Consider the following 23,449-nt stretch of genomic DNA (forward strand, 5'->3'; position numbering starts at 1 on the left):
GAAATGCGGAGGGAAAAACCGGAGGACCCGAAGAAAAATCCACGCGAACACGGAGAGAGAGACACGCAACCTACACAGCAGGCATCGTCAGGGTCTGGATCAAACCCACGACCTCCTGAACACCAGGCGAGGTAGTTGACATCCCCTAGCCACCGCAGCGCAGACAGATTACACAACTTGTAAGGCGCCGCTGCTGCTGCTGCACGGTGCACGGTGTTGGCTCCCTCTTGTCGAGAGAGAGGCCGACTCGAAGGCTCGCGGAACCACAGACGAGCGGCATGGCAGCAGCCGTGTGGTGAGCCGACGCCAACAATTGCCCAAGCTCTGCGGTCCTCGATATATATCAGCATCTTTATCAGAGTCTGTACTTATACTGGAGGACTCCGATGAGCTTTACGGCTCTTTTATTTTTGTTTACAGATGTCCCAGTCAGTCAACCCCATGACACCTGGGTCTGCTCCGTGACCTCCTCTGCCAGGCCGCCTTCGACACTTCACGGTGGCCTCAAGGGGCACCGAGCGTGGCACAGGCGCCGTGGTGACGTTCCCGCCACTTGGTGGTGAAATGTCGCGCACGCGGAAAACAAAACACAAAAAGCCCCACGCGTGGGAGGGGGAAAAAGTCCGTCGACACCGCCTCCAACCACACAGAGCTGACATCTCCTGGCGAGCCCGGGTACGGCTTCTCGACGCCCACACGAGGGTAGGAAGCTTCACAATAGTCGCGTGCGGTGATCCATCAGCCCTCGCTGCTGCTGCTGCCTCCACAGCGCTGGGCGTGCGGCGTAGCCACCAGCAGAGCCGTCTCTAGGATACGACGAATCGGGGAGACTGCCCCGGGCCCCTCGCTTTACGGGGGGGGGGGGGGGTGAGCGCTCCGACGTAGCGGTGCAAGATGTAATACTTATGGTTTAGTTTGAAGGCGTCGTGAGTTGGAGGGCCGCGCAGTGCGATTTGCCCCGGGCCCCGCACCCCCATCACGGACGGCCCTGGCCACCGACGTCTGAGCCCTACCGGGGGGTTTCCCCCGTCACCTTGCCGGCGATGCAACACACCCCGCCCCCCCCCCCCCCCCCGAGTCGTTAGGCGTCGATACGCCGCCAGCACGCACGGGCGCCACGCGCCAGGTAAAGCGACGCTGGAAATTACTGTCGTCGGTAGAAACTTTATTTTGAAATTCCAAACCCAACTCTTCAGCGAGCAAATAATATGGCAGGCAACCAGCCACTTCCACTCTGTTTGCGCGGGGGGGTAGTTACAGTGAGTGACTCACCACGGACTCGCGTCGCGGCTTCACCGTCGGTTTAAAAAGAGAACGCGACGCACATGATCGTGGGGCACGCCTACGCCAGTCCGAGTTTCCACCGACTCAGAGTTCAGACTCGAGATATGAATGTTTTTACTTGTTAGGTAACAGCAGAGGTGGCATTACTTATGCGGTTTTCAATTTCACTTTGTGGCCAATAACAGTGAGCGATATCAATTTGAAATGAGCAGAGGACAACGCATTTAGTCTTATTGGCCATGCAAATAAATCGGTACGGCTAAAGCTTTGCTACACTTTTGATGGTACCAAGTTGTGCGTGGCTCACGGACTCACCGCTCCAGTCCTCGTGCTCCACCGCCATCATCACCACTGCCGACCTCGGCTACGCTCACAGATTAGTCCAGAGCAGAAGTTGGTATGAAGGTGGAAACACTCTCGTAAACTCTGATAGTTCCAATGTAGTTGCATGGTTAATAGGGGCGAAATGTATGACAGCCTGCTCATCTCAAACGATGATCACATGAGCAACTGTTATTGGCTGTACCACCTCACGTGGTACCAACAAAGTGAAATATCTGGTCTGGGCTCATGGCCTACATCGTCTCTTTTTAAATCCTTTATATTAAGTTCACTTGCTTGCTTGCTTGCACGCTTACGACCGTGCAAATCTTTCGGTCGTTTTTTAACCCACTTCCCGTGATCCAATCGAGCTGACATTTTGCACACAGACTCGTTGTGCGTGACAATTTATTTTCGTGAAAACATGTTTCCATAACTTTACACTTTTTAGGAATTTTTTTTTATATTTAATTACCAATTGCTTAATGGTGGCAAGCCATTTATAGTGAAAAACTTTGTTTTTACGGGTTAATTTTTTCAATTTCGTGCGAGCCACCAACCCTCTCCTCCACAGTGGCCGGCTACAGGCCACGTGCACACCAGCCACCACCGTGACACGCCGCACGAGCCTGGTGATTGGCAAAGACATCGCGTGTGACGTCGGTGGCACACCGGTTGAAATAAACAACGATCTGCACGTAGCGTCACATTCGGGAGGAGACACGCGTGGACAAACACACGCACAGGATATCTCGACGACTCAACACGCAGGTATTCGCAGTCGATGTTACGATGCATAATTGTTTTTATGTTACGCCACCTTAACGATCTGTGCCAGTTATTCTTCAACTCACCGGTGAAGATGAAACGACAATAATTCTGTGCGCGTTAAAATGACGTTTGTATGTATGGTGAACGTCTCTCGCACTGTACGTAGTCACCGGTGCTAATCGGAGGTAAGCAGCCAAGCGTGCGAGCATTTGTACACCGCGTGATAATTTAATTTCGTTTGGCCGCGTAGGGTGGTGGAGGCTCTCACAACGGAAATATGGCCAGACCAATATGGGGGCCAAACACAGAAGAGTAACGAATCGGGACATCTGGAGTTGAATCAGCGGTCACGTGGGGCACATACACAAGTCTTAGACTCATTTAGATTATTGGGTTCGGCAACAAATGGTCTGACCAACTTTCGGTCGGAAGACCCTCGATCACCCGGTGCAGCCATGCAGGTTCAATTGTCACGTGCACAATCACGGTGTATCGCCCACCGGTGTAAGCTGAAGGACAATTGTCACGTGTACAATCACGGTTTCTCGCCCACCGCGGCAAGGTTCAGGACGACTGTCACGTGTACAATCACGGTGTATCGCCCACCGCGGTAAGGTTCAGGGCGACTGTCACACGAGTATGAGATAGCGGACGTAGCGCAAAAAATTTACTGCAAAAAATATTCAATATCGCACGACATTGTTGTTTCAGAGAGGACATTTGTACACTTTGAAATTGGAAATGTTACCATGGGAATAAAACCAAAATAAAAATCAAGAAATACAAGACAGATTAACTTGTGGAGGCCCAAAACCAGTTCAAATATTCGCTGTTACTGGTCGTGAGCAGGAATTCAACCCGCCTCGCCGGGTTTGTAGCGCAGTGCGCTAATCACTGCGCCTCTGCTCCCCACCACAGCTCCCCACCACACTTACACACAAACATGCTCAAACACACATGCGCAGTGCAATTCACACGGATACACTCACATTCACAGAATGGCACACAGTGGGTTTAACTGAGATGAATCCATATTCTTGGTTCTTTCGGTAAAGTCACGCAGAAGGGACTTTACCGGAAGAACCAAGAATATGAATCCCTGCAGTCACGAAAGCTTTAACTTGAGATGAATCCATGTAGCATTGCGTGTCTATCATAGCATTGGCTGCGAAAATCTACGTGGCTATGTCAACAAAGGTCTCCGTGAACGCGTATTGGCGCGTTTACCAATCATGCTGGGCTGGTCCCGAGGGCTGGAGTCTGGGGGAACACGTTTTATAATCACATCGCGACACGCACGGACCCACAGATGGGGAGAGGGGGGGGGCTAGCAGCACCAGGCTTAGCGTGTCAGCCCCCCCCCGCCCCTTGTGCAAGCACGGCGACCACACGCACACACACACACGCGGTATGTTGGACACACCTACTGCCGGCTACTGATAGTCGTAATGCGCTGAAGGAAGCAAAAACAAATGTGGCACGGGGAGTTTCAGTTCGGTGGATTATTTTTAAAAGTAAAAACGACACCGACACTGCTCCACAAGTGTGAGAAGGTGGCAGCAGCGATGGCTCAAAACCATGAGCAAAAACTTGTGCTTGAAATTATAATCAAGGCGCGTAGAGATCATTTAACATTTAAATGAGTATCACCGAGTCTCAATACCCCTTTTTTCAGTTCCGCCGATTGCCAGTTCCGCCGAATAGCATGGGACATTACGGACGCGATGATTATTCCATAAACATAGACCCTTTAAATCTCACGAAACTCTCTGCATTGAAACGGCGCGCGATTAAGACGTGCCTGTGGATTCGTACGTGTTGTATGCCATGGCTTCACACGACTTTCCCAGCTGCCAGAGCCAGATACCTTCAACATGAGACGTGAAGGTGCGCGGGGAGGAGCGGGAGAGTAGCCCAATGTGGGGGGTTTAAACTCACAAGGGTTGCCAAAGCTCGCTTGCCATTGATAAACATTTGCGCATCTTAACGAGGAGGAACAGGGGAAACATTTATATTGTTGACCGATATCGTTAAAAGAAAAAACCCAAGTCAACGAACTGCTCTTATGCCTAGACCTGTTCTGTCCAACACGAGTTTAAAGTTGAATTTATTACACGCTTTACCCCAATTATTATTACTTGTGCTATAATTATCATGATACAGCCATCTTTATTCAAAACTATACAGCTAGTCAGGGAGCAGCACCAGAAGCAGATGCAACATAACTACTCCTGAAGTCACAGACCCACACTCCGGGCACTCGTTGTATATGCCTCGCACACAGTGCTTGACGCAGGTCGATCAGACGAATATTTTTTAATCAGAGCGAGGAATCAGTGAAATTAACCGATAACGGGATTGTTTTTCGTGCATCCATCCCTTTGTGACAAGGTTGAGACCATGGATTGGTGGACACTCCAGAACCCATTGTAACGACGGGCAGCTGAATCTGGACGAGAACCCCGGAGATGAGTGGCGCTGCCTCGGCACCTTAAAGCCCAGAGCAGCCTCGCTCCTTCCTACATTGTGTCCATTAGAAGAGTGAACTGGCGGCCAAGGCGCTCCGTCCATCAGAGCGATGCAGTCGCATCAGCAATGCGACGCGACTGGATCGCCACGCAGACGCGTAACTTTGCACGCTCATTTCACTCGTGTTGATGAAATAAAGAATTCAAACTCGTGCGTTGGCAAGCGCAGGATAACACAGCCTTGGGGATACGTGCCTACGAGACTAAAGATTTTCGATTTTAAATGACTTGCCCCTCCACCCTTGACGAGGCGATACACGATTAAAAAAATTAAAAGATACGCTCACTTCAAACAGCACCACAACCCCGCGCCATTGGGGCGCACTCCATGCAAGACGGCTCGCAGAGCGGCCCACGGGGGGCTGCGATGCGTCGAGAAGAAAACGAGACAAACGTCCGATCCGATCCTTGCGTCGTAGTGCACGCGTCCCACGAGTCGTCGCCGTGCGGCGCTGTGCTTTAAAATTGTCCACGCGTCGTCGTGTGTGCCTTGAGTTGTATCCACTGCAGGGTGGCCTTCCGACACGGTCATCTTGTAAGTCGCACGACGCCACAGTCCTTATCGCTCGTGTGGGTGAGTCGATGTCATCGCAAGGTAAACACACATACGATGCCACACACTGCAATTAAGATGTAAGTTGAAGGCCTTTCTAAAAACGTATTTGCTTTTCTTTTAGTGGTTTGTGGATATATTTTTGTTGAACCATGATCTCCCTCCGTTTACAAAGTCTGCCTTCGTAAATGGACGGGATATCTCACCAAGAAAAGCACGGATAATTTCACACGGGAGGAATTACGTCTGCAAATTTGACCATTAGAAATACCCAACTCGCAAGCTCGGGTAAAGTCTGGCCAGCCTGTGAATGCGGAGCCAAACATCTCCAACCGCTTCTACACAACGGCTGATGTGGATCCATGATGTTTCCAAACCTTGAATCGACCACAGACCGCCCTGTCAATCTGTACACTTTTCCTCATTAAGTTTTACTTATTTATCCAGGAGACCCACACCGAGCCGTCCAGACTCTTTGTCAGCAGGGTCCTGCTACATTGTTTCATTTATTTTAAGATGTGTTGATCGAATCACTGTAACGATGATTGTTTATACAATTTGGAGGAAACCGGAGCACCCAGAGAAACCCCACGCGGCACGAGGGGGGCAACACGTCCCCCGGAGAGATGGACAGAGGCCGACGAGTCGGCTTGCTGTACTGCCTTCTCTTGAAACAAACCAGGGTGAAGAAGACCCTGCACTCTCCCCTCCTCCACGGCGCTGGATTCAGGCCACGTGCATGCCCACCGTCGCCAGGCGTTGGTGGCCATGCACACACTGCACACGGGAAGGGTCCGATGAGCTTGTCGGGCGTAGTGTGGGGGCAGTAGGGCTGTTGTGGGGGACCCATCGTGAGAGGGACTCTCGCACCGCTAATGAGAGTCAACTCGGATTGGGCCGAAGGGACAGTTCGTGGTGCGGGGACCGTCTCGGAACCTCCCCTCCGAAATCGCCCATGTGAGGTTCGAAAGCGACTACAACGGCACTCCACTTAGGAGCAAAGGAATCGCGAAATGTCCCCAAACACCCACAACGGTGCGCTCAACGAATATCTCGTGAGCGAGCCCAGCCGCCACACTGCATGCCATCGATCTCCTACAGAAACAATCAGCGCTTCGTCGGATCCGCGCAAACCACGAGGATGCGGCTCGCCAACGCACAGCAGAATCAATCACAGACTCTCCTCTCTCTAACGTGTGGCTACGAACTCCAAGCTCTGGGCAATACGTCGGTCGCACTGCCCAATACATGCAAGGGAAGGCGGCGGGGTGAATGTGTGTGTCTGCAATGCACCAACTTGAAAACACGGCAATTAAATGGCCAAATCACAACTAAACCTCGAACTGTTGCTCTTCAAAGGCCACACGAAAGCAGCGGCAGCGAACCACCGACGCGAGGGAACGAAAGCGCCGTTCGGGACCGTCCGCTCCTCCTCCTCGTCCATCCTCCGCCTCCGCCGCCGCCGCTTTATCTGCTGAGCCAGGTGCTCACCACGGCGGGGTCGGGTGCGCCGCCCGACAGCGCCGAGTCTCCGCACAGGGCGAGGAAGCAGCTGCCCCAGCAGCTGTAGCAGAGCAGGAAGAGCGCCACCAGGAACACGAGGGCGCAGATCGTGCACGGCTTGCGCTCCAGGAAAAAGCTCAACAGGTAGAAGCCCATGAACATCGAGTGGCTGAACCACAGCGCCGGGTTCAGGGGCCTCGGGATGAGCAGCACGGGCAGCAGCCACTGCAGGCAATACATTGTCGCCTGGAGTCCCGCGGCGGGGGAGGAGGCCCTGCGAGGGGCCGGCTCGAGCTTGCGGGAATAGCGGCCACTCGGCCCGGCTGCGTTTCCAGGCGACGCCGAGGCTTCGGGTCGGTGTTAGGCCGCAGCTAGAGTCGGCGGCCCTGGCGCACGGGAGGGTGAGGGGCGGCGCGAGGGAGGCGGGGAGTTAGGCGGTGGTGGCCGGGCGGGCGTCCGACGCGAGAACGGGGCCGAGCGAGCGGGAAGACGGCGCCGAGTGGAATCGGCGGAGTCGCTCACCTGAGCGCGGTGCGCAACTTGGCGAGGGAAGCTTGGCGGCCCGAGATGACGTGACGTCACGCCCGCGAGGTGGCGACGTCACGTCGGCGGGGTGATGACGTCACGCTAACGGGTGGAGGGGAAGAGATGATGTCATCACAATACGTGGCGGAGGGGGGGGCTACGGCGGGCCGCGGGGGACAAAAGCGAACGCGAAAATGCAACAGGAGCCGGAAAAAGTGTCCAGTGTAGGCCAAAGACAAAGATGCCCCGTGTAGCCTGGCAGGACCGTTGGGGGTGGGTGGCCAACAACACGCCCGGCCGCCTTTGTCTCCCCAGTGGCGATGTTTACGCACCGCACCAGCTACTCATTTGAGGCTCAGTCGACCTAGGGGGAGGCCCAGGGGGCCGCCCATAAATGACGTCACGCGATTTTGGACGATTTTTGACCCCCCCCCTTCGTCAGACGGCGTCACAAAAAGTCAGACCCCCTCCCCTCAAATATGACGTCACAAAGCTCTGCCCCCCCCCCAAAAATAAAACATGCTTCAAATCGCTTTAAACTATTGTCATTGTAGTGCGTATTTAATGTGGCGCTGCACTCTGATGTTGTAGGAGAAAACATTTATTAAAAGGTCTATTAATTAAGTAGATCGTGTTGTCTATATTTATTTTAAAGTTGCGCATTTTGATGTGACGTCACATTTCTCACCCCCCCCCCTCGTCACACATCGTCATAAATGTCTGACGACCGAAAGAACAAAAGAATATGAATTCCTGCAGTCACAAAACTTTGAAGTCAAAATTAACAAAACGCGTTGCGAGTCTGACGCGGCTTGGTTCGTGCGACGCCCCGTAGCTCCGCGAGCGTCACGCTGGGTGCGTGGTCGCTGTTGCCGTCAGCGGCGATCGCGGTACTGGGCCTCCCCTATGTCGACTCAGCCTCAAATTAATACCTGGTGAGGTGCGTAAACATCGACACTAAGAGAGACAAAGGCGGCCGGGATTGGTGCTCGCCACTCACGACCCTTCGTGTGCCGTGCCGGCCTTTATAGGTGCCGCTCGCTTCCACGCACGTGCGCATGTTGAACTTCTTTCGCGCCGTACGTAGGTGCATCTTTGTGAGTATTTACACCATGGGAACCTCATTTGCCAGTAAAAATATGATAATTGGTTTTTTACCCTTCTATCTGGCAACAAAACTGACACCTTTTTACAAGGAGTCATGTTTGCATAGACCGCAACACCTGCAGTCATAATACAAACAAAAGAACATACCTCTGATAATGTGCACTGTCCTTAAAGTTGATTGGTCCACACCCGAGACAGCTTTCCTTAGAGCCTAGTCTCACATGGGCTGGACCATGTGAGACTAGGCACATTATCAGAGTTATGTCTTTTGTTTGCATTACGACTGCAGGTATTGCGGTCTATGCAAACATGACTCCTTGTAAAAAGGTGTCAGTTTTGTTGCCAAGATAGAAGGGTAAAAAACCAATTATCATCTTTGTGAGTGTCACCCCAGAGTTAACCCACGCGCAGCTGAGCCCGTGCACACACGAGAATGAGGCAACTCACAGCGGCAGACAATACGCGTCCACATATCTGTGCCTACACGTAGAAGCATTTGTTTTACACATCCCATCAGCAGCTTCGTGCCCTTCGCGGAGTGCGGCATTGCATCGGCACTTGTTCAACAGAACAGCAACACTCTAGAGCGGTGTTGATGTTAAACGTCTCATCAGCAGTCAGGCTGTCTTGTACTAATGTTTGTGAATCGCCAGATGTGTGTAGCCTGGTTTTGACATCCGGCGTCTCATCAGCAGAGTCGGGCTTGCTGGAACTAATGCTGATCAATCGACAGATGTTTATGGGCAAGGATATTCCTCTCTTACAAAACATGCTCCTAGATTGACACACAAATATCTGACAGTCGTCAGAGGCTGGTGTTGAGATGTGATCGAGACTGCCATTATTGAGGTTGATGTTCATCAAGGCTGATATTCATTGATCGAGGCCGCTATTGATTGATCGATCGAGGCCGCTATTGACCGAGTCCCCGTTGTGGTTGGCCGGGCCAGGTAACGGGGGAGCCCTGCGGCCGTCTCGTTGCGGGGGTCGCCGCGATGCCGGAGCCGTGCGAGGCTGAGCTGGAGGACATTGAGGACATCCTGGGGGAGGGCGACGAGGTGGGGGGGCGCCCCCCACGGCCCCACCTCGTCCCCCGCGCCCGCCGCCGGGGGGCTCACGTGACCCAGCGGGAGGAAGTGCTCGCTGACAGGTGAGCTCCCCCTGCTCCCCCCTCCCCCGCTCCCCCCTCCCTCGCTCCTCCGCTCCCTCGCTCCCCCTCCCTCGCTCCCCCCTCCCCCGCTCCCCCCTCCCTCGCTCCCCCCTCCCTCGCTCCCCCCGCTCCCCCCTCCCTCGCTCCTCCGCTCCCCCTCCCTCGCTCCCCCCTCCCTCGCTCCCCCCTCCCTCGCTCCCCCCGCTCCCCCCTTCCCCGCTCCCCCCTCCCTCGCTCCCCCCTCCCTCGCTCCCCCCTCGCTCCTCCGCTCCCCCCTCCCTCGCTCCCCCCTCCCCCCTCCCTCGCTCCCCCCTCCCTCGCTCCCCCCTCCCTCGCTCCCCCCTCCCTCGCTCCCCCCGCTCCCCCCTCCCTCGCTCCCCCCGCTCCCCCCTCCCTCGCTCCTCCGCTCCCTCGCTCCCCCCTCCCTCGCTCCCCCCGCTCCCCCCTCCCTCGCTCCCCCCTTCCTCGCTCCCCCCTCCCTCGCTCCCCCCGCTCCCCCCTCCCTCGCTCCCCCGCTCCCCCCTTCCCCGCTCCCCCCGCTCCCCCCTCCCTCGCTCCCCCCGCTCCCCCCTCCCTCGCTCCCCCCTCCCTCGCTCCCCCCTCCCTCGCTCCCCCGCTCCCCCCTCCCTCGCTCCCCCCGCTCCCCCCTCCCTCGCTCCCCCCGCTCCCCCCTCCCTCGCTCCCCCCTCCCTCGCTCCCCCCGCTCCCCCCTCCCTCGCTCCCCCGCTCCCCCCTTCCCCGCTCCCCCCTCCCTCGCTCCCCCCTCCCTCGCTCCTCCGCTCCCCCCTCCCTCGCTCCCCCCTCCCCCCTTCCCCGCTCCCCCCTCCCTCGCTCCCCCGCTCCCCCCTTCCCCGCTCCCCCCTCCCTCGCTCCCCCCTCCCTCGCTCCCCCCTCCCTCGCTCCTCCGCTCCCCCCTCCCTCGCTCCTCCGCTCCCCCCTCCCTCGCTCCCCCCTCCCCCGCTCCCCCCTCCCTCGCTCCCCCGCTCCCCCCTCCCTCGCTCCCCCCGCTCCCCCCTCCCTCGCTCCCCCCGCTCCCCCCTCCCTCGCTCCCCCCTCCCTCGCTCCCCCCGCTCCCCCCTCCCTCGCTCCCCCCGCTCCCCCCTTCCCCGCTCCCCCGATCCCTCGCTCCCCCCTCCCTCGCTCCCCCCTCCCTCGCTCCCCCCGCTCCCCCCTCCCTCGCTCCCCCGCTCCCCCCTTCCCCGCTCCCCCCGCTCCCCCCTCCCTCGCTCCCCCCGCTCCCCCCTCCCTCGCTCCCCCCTCCCTCGCTCCCCCCTCCCTCGCTCCCCCGCTCCTTCCTCCCTCGCTCCCCCCGCTCCCCCCTCCCTCGCTCCCCCCGCTCCCCCCTCCCTCGCTCCCCCCTCCCTCGCTCCCCCCGCTCCCCCCTCCCTCGCTCCCCCGCTCCCCCCTTCCCCGCTCCCCCCTCCCTCGCTCCCCCCTCCCTCGCTCCTCCGCTCCCCCCTCCCTCGCTCCCCCCTCCCCCCTCCCTCGCTCCCCCCTCCCCTGCTCCCCCGCTCCCCCCTTCCCCGCTCCCCCCTCCCTCGCTCCCCCGCTCCCCCCTTCCCCGCTCCCCCCTCCCTCGCTCCCCCCTCCCTCGCTCCCCCCTCCCTCGCTCCTCCGCTCCCCCCTCCCTCGCTCCTCCGCTCCCCCCTCCCTCGCTCCCCCCTCCCCCGCTCCCCCCTCCCCCGCTCCCCCCTCCCTCGCTCCTCCGCTCCCCCCTCCCTCGCTCCCCCCTCCCCCCTCCCTCGCTCCCCCCTCCCTCGCTCCCCCCTCCCTCGCTCCCCCCTCCCTCGCTCCCCCCGCTCCCCCCTCCCTCGCTCCCCCCGCTCCCCCCTCCCCTGCTCCCCCCTCCCTCGCTCCCCCCGCTCCCCCCTCCCTCGCTCCCCCCTCCCCCGCTCCCCCCTTCCCCGCTATCCCGCTCCCCCCTCCCCCGCTCCCCCTTCCCTGCTTCCCCCGCTCCCCCCTCCCTCGCTCCCCCCTCCCTCGCTCCTCCGCTCCCCCCTCCCTCGCTCCCCCCTCCCCCCTCCCTCGCTCCCCCCTCCCCTGCTCCCCCGCTCCCCCCTTCCCCGCTCCCCCCTCCCTCGCTCCCCCGCTCCCCCCTTCCCCGCTCCCCCCTCCCTCGCTCCCCCCTCCCTCGCTCCCCCCTCCCTCGCTCCTCCGCTCCCCCCTCCCTCGCTCCTCCGCTCCCCCCTCCCTCGCTCCTCCGCTCCCCCCTCCCTCGCTCCCCCCTCCCCCGCTCCCCCCTCCCCCGCTCCCCCCTCCCTCGCTCCTCCGCTCCCCCCTCCCTCGCTCCCCCCTCCCCCCTCCCTCGCTCCCCCCTCCCTCGCTCCCCCCTCCCTCGCTCCCCCCTCCCTCGCTCCCCCCGCTCCCCCCTCCCTCGCTCCCCCCGCTCCCCCCTCCCTCGCTCCCCCCTCCCCTGCTCCCCCCTCCCTCGCTCCCCCCGCTCCCCCCTCCCTCGCTCCCCCCTCCCCCGCTCCCCCCTTCCCCGCTATCCCGCTCCCCCCTCCCCCGCTCCCCCTTCCCTGCTTCCCCCGCTCCCCCCTCCCTCGCTCCCCCACTCCCCCCTCCCTCGCTCCCCCGCTCCCCCGCTCCCCCCTCCCCCGCTCCCCCCTCCCCCGCAATCCCAATCCGCAATCCCAATCCGCGCGAGCATTACACCACTGGCGACAGACAGATTTGTCAGGCTGTCGCCTGATGAAGTTGTAATTATTGGTGAAACGTCACTGAGTGAGTTTGCTGTGCGTGTTGCTGTGTGTGTTGCTGCTGCTGCTGTGCATGTTGTTGCTGCTGTGCGTGTCGGCGTGCAGCGTGATCCCCGGCACGCACTCCGTGTACGTGCGCACGTGGGGCTGCTCGCACAACAGCTCCGACGCGGAGTACATGGCGGGGCAGCTCGCCGCCTACGGCTACCGCATCACAGGTGTGGTGCACGGCACCACCCAGCTACCCACTCAGCTACCCACCAGTTACCCACTCAGCTACCCACCCAGCTACTCACTCAGCTACTCACTCAGCTACTCACTCAGCTACCCACCAGTTACCCACCCAGCTACCCACCCAGCTACCCACCCAGCTACCCACCCAGCTACTCACTCAGCTACTCACTCAGCTACCCACCAGTTACCCACTTAGCTACTCACCCAGCTATCCACCAGTTACCCACTCAGCTACCCACCAGTTACCCACTCAGCTACCCACCCAGCTATCCACCCAGCTATTTACCCATGCACCCAGCCACTCTTCTACCCAACTATCCACTCAATGACCCACCCACCTAGCTACCCACTCACCAAACAATAGACTCACCCACCAAAATACTCAATAACCTCATGACCCACTCGACCACCCAGCCAGCTACCCACTCAACTACCCACCAAGCTCCTCACTCACCCACTCAGTTACCTGCCTACTCAACACCCACCCAGCTACCCACTCAATTAACCACTCAATAAGTATAACCCGTAAAAACAAAGTTTTTCACTATAAATCCTTTATATGCGTGGCGGCTAGAGTCCTCTCGTCCTCTGGCTTGAGATGGCTGCCACCTATGGGTCAGATAATTGCATTGCACCCTTAAGCAATTGGTAATTAAATATACTATTTTTGTCCTAAAAAGTGTAAAATTTTGGACATTTTTTTTCACGAACATTGATTGTCACGCACAATGAGTCTGTGTGGAAAATGTCAGCTCGATTGGATCACGGGAAGTGGGTTAAAAAACGACCGAAAGATTTGCACGGTCCTAAGCACGCAAGCGAACTTAATATAAAAGATTTAAAAAAGCTACAAACCAACCTGGCTACCCATCCACCAAGCCACTTAATCACCCACCCACTCTACTACCCACCTAATCAACTACCCTCTCAACCACCCAATTACCCACCTAACCAACTACAAACTCACCCACCCAACTCCACACCCACCTATTCACTCACCTCCAACCCAGCCAGCCACGCGCCCATGTGTGTGCGTGTGCGCATGTGTGCGCATGTGTGCGCGTGTACTGCAGACGACCCGAGTGAGGCCGACCTCTGGCTGCTCAACAGCTGCACAGTGAAGGGCCCAGCCGAGGACCACTTCCGCAACGCCGTGCAGTGAGTGTCGTCAGCGTTGACAGCATCGTCAGCATCACCAGCATCATCAGTGTTATCAGTGTTATCGGCATCCGTAACAGCATCTTCATCATCAGCAGCTCCATCATCTTCCTTGTCGTAATCTTCATTGTGATCAACAACATCATTGTTATCGACATCTTCAGCAACATCACTTTCAGCATCAGTGGTGGCTGTGCTGGCTGTAGTAATGTGAGTGATTGTGGTGCCTGTTGTTGTGGTTGTGTGATTGACGGTGGCGGTTGTGGTTGTGATTGACGGTGGTGGTGGCGGTTGTGGTTGTGCCACACAGGAAGGCCTTGGCTGATGGCCACAAGGTGGTGGTGTCAGGCTGCGTCCCGCAGGCCCAGCCTCGCCTAGGCTACATCAAAGGCCTCAGCGTTGTTGGGGTAATGACGACCACTGACCCCACGCGCCGCTGCTCCCCCCTGCCCCCCCACGCTCCCCCCCGTGCCCCCCCCCACCCCTTGTCCCCCCCCCTTACTCCCCGCCCCCCGCATCTTATACTCCTCTCACCGCGTAACCTTTTCCCTGCCGCGCTTACTCGGCGTTTCTCTAATTAATTTCACAACGAGTGGGTTTTGTCAGCCGTTTTGTCCCAGCCAACTTGCGTTACGGGACATTTACATCGTGATTATTGATTCACGTTTGTGCACCGTTGGCAATTTATTTTGTAATGCGGTCGCTTTTGCTCCGATTTCTAAACTACTCGTCGTTTCTCGTGTCATGTCGGCGACCGAGGAACGACACTGTCCTGGTCTCTTGAATTCTCACCTGGTTCAAACTAAATAATCCTAAAGCTTGAAACCACTCGGGCTACCCGTGGGGAAGAAAGTTTTCAATCTGTGGACGTCACCTCCAGGAACGGTGTTGAGCTGCGTGCGTGTGCGCTGCGACCGTGCAGGTGCAGCAGATCGACCGCGTCGTGGAGGTGGTTGAGGAGACCCTGAAAGGTGAGGCCTTGACGGCCGCCCCCCGCCACCCCCCCCATCCCCCGTGCTCACGACGCATCCGATTGGTCGAGGCGACACGCTTGGGAAAGCAAGCTCGCCGTTTATGATTTTGCACAACCCTTGCAACCCGCCCCCCATTCCCCACACAGGCCACACGGTGCGTCTGTTCGGGCAGAAGAAGGAGAATGGGAAGCGTTTAGGGGGCGCCCCCCTGGACCTCCCCAAGATCCGCAAGAACCCGCTCATAGAGATCATCTCCATCAACACGGGGTGAGGGTCTACGCATGGCCCCCCGGGCCCTCGAATCTCCCAGGCCCCCCCCCAAACCCCCCGGTACCCCCGGCCCCCCCTCCCTGCACCCCCCCAAGCCCCCGGCCTCGCGTGCGGGCACCGTAGCGGGACCGCGGCTTGCCGTCACGGGGGACGTCAGGGGCCCTGTGACATCATCGACGCGAGCAGGCCACCGTGTGCAGGCAGCACCGGGGAAGACAAAGGTGGCCGGGGCGTGGTGCCGGCCACACCGACCCTTGGTAGGCGCGCTGTGCCGCCCTTCATAGGGGGTTCGCTAACAGCACTTGGCCCAGCAGGCCGGTGTGGGCTACACGGGAGGGTTCTTAGCAATATTTTTCAGCTGCGTTTTGATAAAATCCACCCATTGTGTCACCGTGCAATCTTGCCGCCTTTTAAAATGCACCCTACATCTCCCCTTCACCACCACCCTCCCCTCCACTGCGCCCCCCCCACCGCGCCTCGCCGCGCTCACTCTCTCCCTGACGTTAAATCAGCCTAATTAGACAGCCGGCGCTGTTATCTGGACATCGTAGTGCCGCCCACCCCTCCCCCAGAGACACCCAGAGTGGTCATAGGTCGATATTGGGGGGTTAAAGGTCAGGCGTGGGATCACAGGGACCGGATCGATCAATTGAAATCTCGCAGGGAAGGGACGGCGGGGTGGAGAACGCACCACTGGGGGGGAGGCGAGGGGAGGGAGGGTGGGGGGCAGGCGAGGGAGGGTGGGGGGCAGGCGAGGGAGGGTGGGGGGCAGGGGAGGGGGGGTGGGGGGCAGGCGAGGGGAGGGGGGGTGGGGGGCAGGCGAGGGGAGGGGGGGTAGTGAGCGTGTCCCGCAGAGCGGCCCTGCTGACCACAGCTGAAGGGGACCGCGAGCGCAGAGCCGTGCCTGGGGTGACGACGAATCGGGGCGACTGCCCCGGACGCTGCACTTTGGGGGGTCCCGCGGTGTGAGTCGCCTCGGGCCCCGCACCCCCCCATGGACGGGCCCTTACCCGTGGCCCTTACCCTTGGCCCTTACAGTGGTCCGGGCTGAGTTGTCCAATCCCGGGCCTTCCCCTAGGTCGACTCGGCACGAAATTCGCACTTGGCCCGAGGTGTGTACTGCACACGTGAGCGCTGGAGAGACAAGGACGGCCGGGCGTGGTGCTGCTGACCAGACAGCCTGCCTCGTGCGCCGTGCCGCCTGCGTAGGTGCTGCTTGCTAACAGCACTTGCCTCCATAGCCTGTAAACGGCTACATTGGGGATCTTTGTCTTTATATATACGCGCGTGTGTGCACCCGCGCTAATTGGTATCAGTACATGCGGAGTGCGCCGTGCGACGCGTGTTTGCCGAGTGCGGGTGACTGTGGGTGACTGTGGGTGACTGTGGGTGACTGTGGGTGACTGTGTGTGGGTGTGAAGACGCGGTCAGGATATGGTGAGGATATGGTGAGCGGCGATGACGTCGCGAGGATGCCAGCGCGCGTTCTGTGCCCGCAGGTGCCTCAACGCGTGCACCTACTGCAAGACGAAGCACGCCCGCGGGGAGCTCGCCAGCTACCCCGTGGAGCAGCTGGTGGAGAGGGCACAGCAGTCCTTCCAAGGTGAGTGGGTGGGTGAGTAATCGCGTGGGTGTGTGAGTGCAGCGAGTGATATATTGGTAATGTGGGTGCGTTGCTGAGTGAATGAGTTGGTGGCTGTGTGAATGGGCGAGTTGGTGTGTACATTTTGACATCTGTGCGTGCGCGTGCACTGGGGGAGTGATAGTGCAGTGGTTAGCGCAATGCGCCAACCGAGTTCGATTCCTGCTCACGGCCAACGCCAGTGGCAAATATCTGAATTGGTCCAGGGCCTCCGCTAGGTCGACTCGGCCTCAAATCAGTACCTGGTGCGACGTATAACAAACATGGCCAATCGGGATACCAAGGCGACAGGACGCGGTGCCGGTTACCCATTCCCCTCGTGTGCCGCGCCGGCCTTCGCAGCTGCTACTCACTGACAGCACTTGCCCCAACAGCCCGTCAAGGCTACACGGGGGATCTCCGTCTGTGTGTGCCACCGCGTGTTCACGTGACGGGCGCGTGCGTGCGTGCGGCACAGAGGGCGTGCGCGAGCTGTGGCTCACGAGCGAGGACACGGGCGCCTACGGGCGCGACCTGGGCACCGACCTGCCGGCGCTGCTGTGGCGCCTCGTGGACACGGTGCCGGAGGGGGCCATGATGCGGCTGGGCATGACCAACCCACCCTACATCCTCGAGCACCTGGAGGTGATGGGGCACGTGGGGCACGGGCGTGGAGCGGGGGGGGTTGAGTACAAGGCAGAGTGGGGGGGGTGAGGCGCTCGCTCTCAGCACTTGCCACATTGTGGGCTATATACGGGGCACCTTTGTTGCGTGTGTTTTGTCAACGCAATGGGGAGCGGTGGGGCAGCGGTTAGCATGCTGTGCTACGAACCCGGCTACGAGTTCAATTCCTGCTCATGGTTAATAACAGTGGCGAGTTTTTGAACCGGTCCTGGGCCTCCGTGAGGTTGGTGCGATGTGTAAACATCACCACTGTAGAGACAAAGGCGGCCGGGCGTGGTGCTGGCGACCCACGCGTATTGGCCTTCATAGCTGCTACTTGCTAAAAGCACCTACCCCAACAGTCGGTTCAGGCTACACGGGGATCTCCGCACTGCGGTGTGCTGCGAGCAATGCCATTGGCCGACGCTGTTTATCCTCACGGCGCTGCACGGGCACGAGGTGCCGGTGACCCCTCCACCTTCAGCTACTGACCAGAGAACCCCGGAGACGACGCACGGATCTCGTGCCGGAGACCCCGAGGGGGGGGACGGCCGCCCCTGGCGTCTGCTTGCCAAACCCTGTCTGGCGCAGCTAGGACACTGAACCCCCTCCACCCCACAAACCTGCACCTGGTCATGTGGAATGCCGGAACGCTCGCCGGGGAGGGGAGAGGCTGCCAATCCTCCTGTCGGGAGTTGGACCGCGACCGCCTGGACTTGTGTGTGCTACACGTGGTCCGGTGGACTAGTTCTGGCTCCAGTCACCACGAGGGGGACAGTCCTCCACTCAGTCCTCCACTCAGTCCTCCACTCAGTCCTCCACTCAGTCCTCCACTCAGTCCTCCACTCAGTCCTCTACACGGAGCAGAAAACTGTCAAACAGGGAGTGGCTTTTCTTAAAAAACACGCACACGTCTACACACGCACGCATCTGCATGTGTATGTATACGCACGCGTGCTTGCGTGTTCACGCGTGTGTGCGTGTTCACGCGTGCGTGCGTGTTCACACGTGCGTGCGTGTCCACACGTGCGTGTTTACGCGTGTGTGCGTGTTCACGCGTGCGTGCGTGCGTGTTCACACGTGCGTGTGTGTGTGTTCACACGTGTGTGTGTGTTCACACGTGTGTGCGTGTTTACGCGTGTGTGCGTGTTCACACATGCGTGCGTGTCCACACGTGTGTGTGTGCGTGCGAGCAGGAGATGGCGCGCGTGCTGAGCCACCCGCGCGTCTACGCCTTCCTGCACGTGCCGGTGCAGTCGGGCTCCGACGCCGTGCTGTCCGCCATGCGGCGCGAGTACAGTGCCGACGACTTCCGCCACGTCGTGCGCTTCCTGCGGGAGAGGCAAGGGACGCACGCACACACGAACACGCGAAGACGCGTGCACATGCACACACACAAAAGACAAAGATCCACCGTATAGCCTAAACAGACTGTTGGGGCAAGTGCTGTTAGCGAGCACCTATGAAGGCCGGCACGGCACACGGTGACCCCCCCCTCCGACCTCCCACGCCCCCCTTTCCCACCCCAGGGTCCCTGGCATCACCGTCGCCACGGACATCATCTGCGGCTTCCCCGGCGAGACGGAGGAGGACTTTGCGGAGACCGTGCGGCTGGTGGAGGAGTTCCGCTTCCCCAGCCTCTTCATCAACCAGTTCTACCCACGGCCTGGCACGCCCGCGGCACGCATGCCACCCGTGCCCGCCTACGAGGTCGCGACCCCCCGCCACCACCCTGAACGAACGGGCGGACGCACAGAGAGACAGGCGGAGACGCGGACACGCAGAGACCCAGACACTGAGAGACACGGAGACGCAGACACGCAGTGGCAGACACGCAGAGAGATACGGAGCCATGGAGACGCAGGCTGACATGGAGAGACACAGAGACACAGACACGCAGTGGCAGACACGCAGTGGCAGACACACAGTGGCAGACACACAGTGGCAGACACACAGTGGCAGACACACAGAGAGATACGGAGCCATGGAGATGCAGCCTGACATGGGGAGACACGCAGACGCAGACAGGGAGAGGCACGGAGACTCAGATAGACACAGGAAGATGCCGATAGATCCAGAGAGACACGGAGAGACAGGGAGACGGAGACGGACAAGGATAGACACGGATAGACAGAGAGACGTGGAGAGACACTGAGACAGACACAAGAGTGTCAACAGTGTTTTTCTTGTTTTTTGTGTACACGTGTGTGCGCCCGTGTGTGTGCGTGCTTCCGTGTGTGTATGTGCGATTGTGTGTTTTTGTGTGTGCCCGTGTGTGTGTGTTTATGCCTTGTGTGCGCTTATGTGTCTGTGTGTGCGTATGTGCACTTCCGTGTGTGTGTGCAGAAAAAGCAGAGAACAAAGGAGCTGTCCCAGCTGTTCCGTTCCTACAACACGTATGGGCACAAGGTGAGCGCGGAACGGCGCACAAAGATCCCCCGTGTAGTCTTCACAGACTGTTGGGGCAAGTGCTGTTAGCGAGTAGCACCTATGAAGGCCGGCACGGCACACGAGGGTGTGGGTGGCCAGCACCACTCCCGGCCACCTTGGTATCTCGAGGGGCAATGTTTGCACATCGCACCAGGTACTAATTTTAGGCTGAATCGACCTAGGGGAGGCCCAGTACTGGTTCAGATAATAGTCACTGGTGTTGGCTGTGAGTAGGAATCGAACTCGGGTCGCCACTAACCACTACTACTCTACCGCTCCCCGCACTCGCATACACAACAAAAACGCACACACGATTGTGATGCACCCACAGAGATACAGACAGACAAATAGATGCAGAGAGATACAGGAGACACACGGAGATGCACAGTTAGATGTGGAGATACAATGAGATAAATGGAGAGACAGACACACTGACAGACATGGAGGGACACGGAGGCACAAAACAACACGAGGAGGAGAGAAGTGTAGAGACGCGGGGAGTTTTGCCGTCTGGAGGCCCGCAGCACGGGGGGGGGCGCCTGTATCTGGGGCAGAACTAATGCGGATGAGGCACTCTCCTGCCACAGCTACGCACACGCACGCACGCACACAGACGCACACACAGGCGGTGTGTGTGTGTGTGTGCGTGCAGTGGGGAGCAGTGGCTCAGTGGCTAGCCGCGCTGCGCTACTAACCTAGCGAATTGAGTTGGGTTCCTGCTCACGGCCAACACCAGCGGTGATTGTCTGAACCGGTCCTGGGCCTCTCTCTTAGATCGACTCAGAATTCGGCACCTGGTGCGATGCGTAAACATTGCCGCTGGGGAGACAAAGGTGGCCAGGCTCGGTACTAGCCACCCACCCCCTCGTGTACCGTACCGGCCTTCGTAGCTGCTGCTTCTCGCTTAACACTTGCCCCACAGGCTGCACGGGGGATCTTTGTGTTGTGCGTGCGTGCACGTTAGACTTGGGGGATGGGGGGCAAGGCGCGTCGCCCGGGATCATCCATTCCGAGCGTTCGCATCGCGATCGGGAGAGGGGGTGCGGCGGGAAGGGGGGCGCATTGGGGATTTGTTCTCCCGTGCGTGCGTTATCCTTCATGGCGGCTGAACCGTGGTCAAACAGCGGGGGGCACGCCCCGAGGGGGGGGGGGCAGCGCTGACGGTGAGTGGGGACAGCTGCGGGAGGGGAGGGGTTAGAGGGGGGCTGTTGAAGCCGTTAAATGTTTTATTTTGTGAGAGCCTCGATGTGTTGTGAGCGGAGAGCACTTGGAATATCTTTACGCTCCGGCTGTCGCCGCAGTAGTGTTGGAAATCCGCGGAGCGTTCCGCCCGTGCCCTCTCCACTCCCACGTGACCCCCCCCACATGACCCCCCCTCCATGACCTGTGACCGATGATGTCTCCGGGGGCTTGCAGGTCGGGGAGCGGCAGCTGGTGCTGGTGACGGAGGAGTCGTTTGACGGGCAGTTCTACGTGGCACACAACAAGTGTTACGATCAGGTGTGTGTGTGCCTGGTGCGTTGTGCTAAATCATCGCCACTGGGGAGACAAAGGCGGTCGGGCGTGGTGCTGGCCACCAACCCTCTCGTGTACCGTGCCAGCCTCCATAGGTCTGGTAAAGACTCCACGGGGGATCTTGTTTGGGTGGGTTTGACCGTGCGGTGGTGGTTGTGGCGGTGATGACCGCGTGGTGGTTGCGGTTGTGGCGGTGGCCCAGGTGCTCGTTCCTCGTGACCCCGCGCTCATGGGCCGCATGGTGGAGGTGGACATCGTGGAGGCCGGGAAGCACTTCCTGAAGGGGCGCCCCGTTGAGCCGACCACCACCACCACCACGCCGCCGCCGCCCCTCGCTCGCCCGCTCCCCCGCGGCGCCGTGTCGGGCCTCCTGCTCCAGGTGAGACGCGGAGGAGCCGCGCTGGGGGGGGGGACGGGTGCGGGAGTTCGTGTTTTTTTATCACGGTTGCTGAGAGCCTGAGACTCAAATGTAAACAATAATGAACATTTGTAAGGCGCATTCCATCTGTAGAGCCCATGGTCAACACAACCACCAAAACCACCGCCAAAACATGAAGCGGCCAGTAACAAAATGCACCGTTGTGAACGTCGTGATCGTAGAGGAGCGGGACACAATTGTTGAAGCCTGCGAGAGACGGTGGGCGGTGGATCTGCGTGTTCCACCAACCCCTGCCCCCCCCCCTCGACCCTTGCCGACCCCCCCGCGTGTCGCCCCCACCCAGCGGGAACCGGCGTCGTGCCAGGCTGGCGGCTGCTGCGGGGGCGGTGAACGTGCCGGGGGGGGGTGCCCGGGGCCCCCCACCGCGGGGGCCTCCCTACGGGCCCGCGTGGCCCCCGCCGTGCGCGCGGCGGGGCTGGCGCTGGCCCTGGCCGTGGGGGCGGCGGCGGCGCTGGTGGAGATCGCTCGCGCGGCCTCCTGGGCGCTCGCACCCTCCCCGCACGGTGACTCCGTGGGGTGACTTCACGGGGTGACTTCTCAGCCGGGTGACTCCGTGGGGTGACTCGCACAGTCAGCCGGGTGACTCCCTGGGGTGACTTCTCGGCCGGGTGACTCCATGGGGTGACTCGCACAGTCAGCAGGGTGACTCAGCAAGACCTCCACGAGGGTGACTCAACTGGTCACTCATGTGAATGAGACTGTCGTGGTCTCTAGAGTTCTCGCCTGGTGAAACTCGTGACACTTGAACTCACCTGCCTCCTCGCCGACTCCTTCACTCAGCCACTCACCCACCCGGCCAGCCAGGCAGCCACTCACCCAGCCAGGCAGCCACTCAGCCACTCACCCAGGCAGCCAGGCAGCCACTCACCCAGCCAGCCACTCAGCCACTCACCCACCCAGCGAGGCAGCCACTCACTCATCTCGGTCACCCTTCCCATCGAGACGCTTGTCCGGGCCTCTTGAGTCCTCGCCCGGTTAAACAAAGTCAACTCCACCAAACCTCGCCGGAGCCCAACGCTGGTTTAGATCACACGCGCTCCCATTTGCAGTCAAAAGACAAAAACCCCACAACACCGTCCATGCATGAAACAACAACCCCCCTGCTCGTGTGTGCATAGGGCGGCAGTGGTGTGTGCGTACCGCTGTGTGCGTACCGCTGTGTGCGTACCGCTGTGTGTGTGCGTGCGTGTGTGTTGTGTGTATATGGCAGCGTGCTGTGTGTACGGCTGTTCTGCTGCTGTGTGGAGCTGGCAAAATAAAGTGCCATTATTTTCCGCTTAAACACAATCATGATTACGTGTGTTTATTGGCAGGGTGACTTGCCTCACCGAAGTCTCGAGACGTTGTTTTGTTCAGGAAGGTCGAGCCGGGTCGAGGCAGTCGGGGGCGATGCTGGTGTCCGAGATGGCGCTCGAGCGGCCTTGCTGCCCGGGACTTGTGTCGCGTAGGGACCAGGCCTAACCTCCTGGCCTAACCCCGAGGCCTGGCAGATGCACGCTGCCCCAGGGCTGTGTGTGTGGCGAGTGTCTCTGTGCGGGGGAGCGGCGGTGTAGCGGTTGGCGTGCTGCGCTACAAATCCGTTGCCCCACGTTCGATTCCTGCTCACGGCCACTGGGGAGACAAAGGCGGCCGGGCGTGGTGTTGGCCACCCACCCCCTCGTGTGCCGTGCCGGCCTTCATAGGTGCTCGCTAACAGCACTTGCC

General features: G+C 59.6%; 2 protein-coding genes across 3 annotated transcripts; one reads left to right on the forward strand and one right to left on the reverse strand.

Annotated features, from left to right (window-relative positions):
* Positions 1-1,148: 1,148 nt before the first annotated feature.
* On the reverse strand, positions 1,149-7,548 carry BLCAP (BLCAP apoptosis inducing factor). The gene is made up of 2 exons (XM_078856068.1): positions 7,483-7,548; positions 1,149-7,346 (listed from the first exon to the last, which is right to left on the reverse strand). The coding sequence occupies exon 2, from the start codon at positions 7,198-7,200 to the stop codon at positions 6,925-6,927; it is 276 nt and encodes a 91-aa protein (XP_078712194.1). The 5' UTR covers positions 7,201-7,346; positions 7,483-7,548; the 3' UTR covers positions 1,149-6,924.
* Positions 7,549-8,321: 773 nt separating this feature from the next.
* CDKAL1 (CDKAL1 threonylcarbamoyladenosine tRNA methylthiotransferase) lies at positions 8,322-23,026 on the forward strand. 2 transcript variants are annotated; one of them, XM_078856071.1, is made up of 15 exons: positions 8,322-8,425; positions 9,543-9,742; positions 12,547-12,659; positions 13,749-13,833; positions 14,144-14,240; positions 14,756-14,804; positions 14,954-15,074; positions 16,577-16,680; positions 17,177-17,343; positions 18,558-18,703; positions 18,891-19,071; positions 19,708-19,770; positions 21,208-21,291; positions 21,509-21,685; positions 22,029-23,026. In XM_078856071.1, exons 2-15 carry the CDS (start codon positions 9,588-9,590, stop codon positions 22,263-22,265), a joined length of 1,779 nt encoding a protein of 592 aa, XP_078712197.1. In that variant the 5' UTR covers positions 8,322-8,425; positions 9,543-9,587; the 3' UTR covers positions 22,266-23,026. The 2 variants fall into 2 exon arrangements, with proteins under 2 accessions (XP_078712197.1, XP_078712196.1); XM_078856070.1 differs by having other exon boundaries at positions 8,322-8,420.
* The last annotated feature ends 423 nt before the right edge of the window (positions 23,027-23,449 follow it).

This window comes from Lampetra fluviatilis, chromosome 4 (genome assembly GCF_964198595.1).
Source record: "Lampetra fluviatilis chromosome 4, kcLamFluv1.1, whole genome shotgun sequence".
NCBI classification, from domain to species: domain Eukaryota; kingdom Metazoa; phylum Chordata; class Hyperoartia; order Petromyzontiformes; family Petromyzontidae; genus Lampetra; species Lampetra fluviatilis.

What these genes read in the sequence shown, in the direction of transcription:
- BLCAP (XM_078856068.1), bottom strand. Translation starts at nt 7,200, where the DNA reads ATGTATTGCCTGCAGTGGCTGCTGCCCGTGCTGCTCATCCCGAGGCCC.
- CDKAL1 (XM_078856071.1), top strand. Translation starts at nt 9,588, where the DNA reads ATGCCGGAGCCGTGCGAGGCTGAGCTGGAGGACATTGAGGACATCCTG. An exon ending in ATCATCTCCATCAACACGGG is followed by an intron (nt 15,075 to 16,576) that starts GTGAGGGTCTAC and finishes CTGTGCCCGCAG; the next exon opens with GTGCCTCAACGCGTGCACCT. An exon ending in TGTCGGGCCTCCTGCTCCAG is followed by an intron (nt 21,686 to 22,028) that starts GTGAGACGCGGA and finishes GCCCCCACCCAG; the next exon opens with CGGGAACCGGCGTCGTGCCA.